The sequence below is a fragment of the Nicotiana sylvestris genome, chromosome 12, assembly GCF_000393655.2.
Source record: "Nicotiana sylvestris chromosome 12, ASM39365v2, whole genome shotgun sequence".
In the NCBI taxonomy this organism is placed as follows: domain Eukaryota; kingdom Viridiplantae; phylum Streptophyta; class Magnoliopsida; order Solanales; family Solanaceae; genus Nicotiana; species Nicotiana sylvestris.
Window position 1 is genome coordinate 134,949,952 of NC_091068.1, and position 2,396 is coordinate 134,952,347.

The 2,396-nt window shown below is 46.7% G+C and overlaps 1 protein-coding gene across 1 annotated transcript; it reads right to left on the bottom strand.

Annotated features, from left to right (window-relative positions):
* Positions 1 to 480: 480 nt before the first annotated feature.
* LOC138883785 (uncharacterized) lies at positions 481 to 1,011 on the bottom strand. Its single transcript, XM_070164497.1, has one exon. The coding sequence runs from the start codon at positions 1,009 to 1,011 to the stop codon at positions 481 to 483; it is 531 nt and encodes a 176-aa protein (XP_070020598.1).
* Between the last annotated feature and the right edge of the window lie 1,385 nt (positions 1,012 to 2,396).

Genomic DNA, 2,396 nt, shown 5'->3' on the forward strand with positions numbered 1-2,396 from the left:
CCCGAATAGCTCGGGAAAGCAGGTCCAATGGGTAGCTCCCAAACTAAAAGGTTACGGCCATATTGACACGGTTTGGAGACGTCTGAAACTCGTAGCAAAAACTAGGCCTTCAAAAAAGAAATTTTTTTTTCATAACCGATTCTAAAGGCTACCCTCGGCGAACTAGGATCTCAACTACTTAATTTGGGAAAAAAGTTTCCGGTAACACCGAACCCCTAAGACACCTTAAAATAGAGTAATGTAAAGGCGAGGTTTGTTTGAACTTTCGAACATAACCATAGTTATTTTATTCTAAGGCATCCTGGCCTTCGTGAATACAAGTAATAAGGTCAAGGGAAAATATGAAAGCTAAAAGGGAAATAAAAGCCTCATATATATTTATCCAACAATCTTTTTACAAAGGCCAAAATGGCCCAATACCAAAGCCTACAACAGATGAAACAACCTCAAAAAATGCAAAAAATAAATACATATAAAGGCCTAAGTGTCAAGGTCCCCATCGTAGGTAGAATTTTCATCCTCAGGATCTTCCCTATCTTCAGACTTGTTTAAGCTCTTGGAATCTTCCTCAGGAAAGGCCAGCTTTCGGGCCCTAGCTTCTTCTACTTTGGCAGTCTCGAGTTCAGCCAATATGTCGAAGTACTGAGCATGAACTCCTTCGAGGGATTCCCTTTGAGCTTGCCACTTTGCATGCTCCACCATACTTTTAGTCTGCGCTTGGATCGCCTCGACGTCAACCTTGAACTGGGCCACTTTAGCGTCAGCCTCGGTCTTGGCCTTAACCATCTCTGATTTGGCTGCCTCGAGTTCCTTGACCAGATTCTCTTTACCACAAATAGCTGAGTCTAACTGAGATTGAAACTCCTCGATCTCCTTGGCTTGCACCGAGGATTTCTCCTTTGCAGCCAAAAGTTGGGCCTCAGCCGACCCCAGTTGTGCTTGGACAGTTTCCTTTTTCGAGGCTAAGAGGACCATATTTTTCTTGAACTCCTCAACCTCAGCTTGTATCATATCTACATATGCCTGGAGCTACCCGATCTGTTCAAGCCTCTGTCGGACCTACAGGATCGGATCGTTAGCCATTATGTCCAATTCTTCTTCACTATCATGAAGTACTCAAATTACCTGCTCAGCCATCTCGGCGTGTTCCCTGCAAGTCGCTTCTAACTCAGCCTGAAGCTTCTTACTATGAAGCTTGTAGGTGTCCCTCTTCTTAGTAAGCACTCGAACCTCGGCCTCGTGTTGGGTTAACTCCTCCTGGTATCAGAGGAAAGTCTCATGGTGCAGTACCGAGGCCTGCAAATATGAAGGAAGGTATTATGATTACTTACAACTTTAAGTTTAAAATACATAATGAAAAAGACACTCAAAGTTACCCCATTCAATGTTTGTTGGGCTTTACTGAATAGACAGAGCATTTCCACCTTGTCCATCACGGCCTGGTCCTCTTCGGTCACCAAATACCGAAGATAGCTAGCAACCCCCATGAGGAAACCCCGGCATCCTTCGGGGTAGTAAAACTATTAACCTCTTTCGATCAGGGTCAACACTCAAAGTTGGGAACCGGTCCACTAACTTTGGGCTCGAGGAAAACCCACTGTCTCTCAGCGATGGTACCTTCTTTTGCATCGGCAAGTCTTTGAGCCTAGTGACATCCTCTGAGGCAGCAGACTCTAACCCATCTAAGAAGTTGTGGATATCTGCAGCCCCCTGAGGCCCCTCGTAAGAACGACTTTCTAGCATGTCGGTCTCATGGATTATGGCATCTGAGAACTAAGGAGACCCCGTAGTAAGGTCGATCGCCCCAAGTGCATCCTTTGGGGCACTCTCCTCTGCTCGAGGAGTATCAGCCCCGGTCTCCCTATAAACCCCCCTAGATGGGGAAGAGAGGCCTCGCCCCCTTATGGTTTGGGAGCTTCGGCTAAAAATCCCTCATCGACCTCCTTATGTAGAGATTGTTCAATTTTAGCACCCGCCGGTTCGGAGGGCCCTTGTATTACGATAGGTGCCCACACGCGGGCCACCAGCTTCAATTTCTCTTCTTCTTCTTCTTCTTCAGACTCTTCCCTTAGCCGGTGGACTGAGTCCGAGGATAGAGCGATGGTTCTTCCCTTGGTCTTGCGCGGCCTCTCCTTTGGTGTTTCCTTTTCCGAGTTTGGGGAATTCGGGGCCCTTTTCTCTTCTTTTCATCACCCTGCCTCGGTGTAGGGGACTCGAGAGGCACATCCTTATCGTCGGATGGAGGCCTCATAGCAACATCTTTGGGGAGACCTACAAAAGAAACCAGAACCGATAAGAATTCCATAGCGCAAGGAGGAAATCAAAATTGTTACATTAGAAAAGAAAACTTACCATGATTACGGGCCTCCTACCAACCCTTCGACAATTCGCGCCAT

Excerpts from the sequence above, each read along its gene's own strand:
- LOC138883785 (XM_070164497.1), bottom strand. The coding sequence starts at position 1,011 with ATGATACAAGCTGAGGTTGAGGAGTTCAAGAAAAATATGGTCCTCTTA.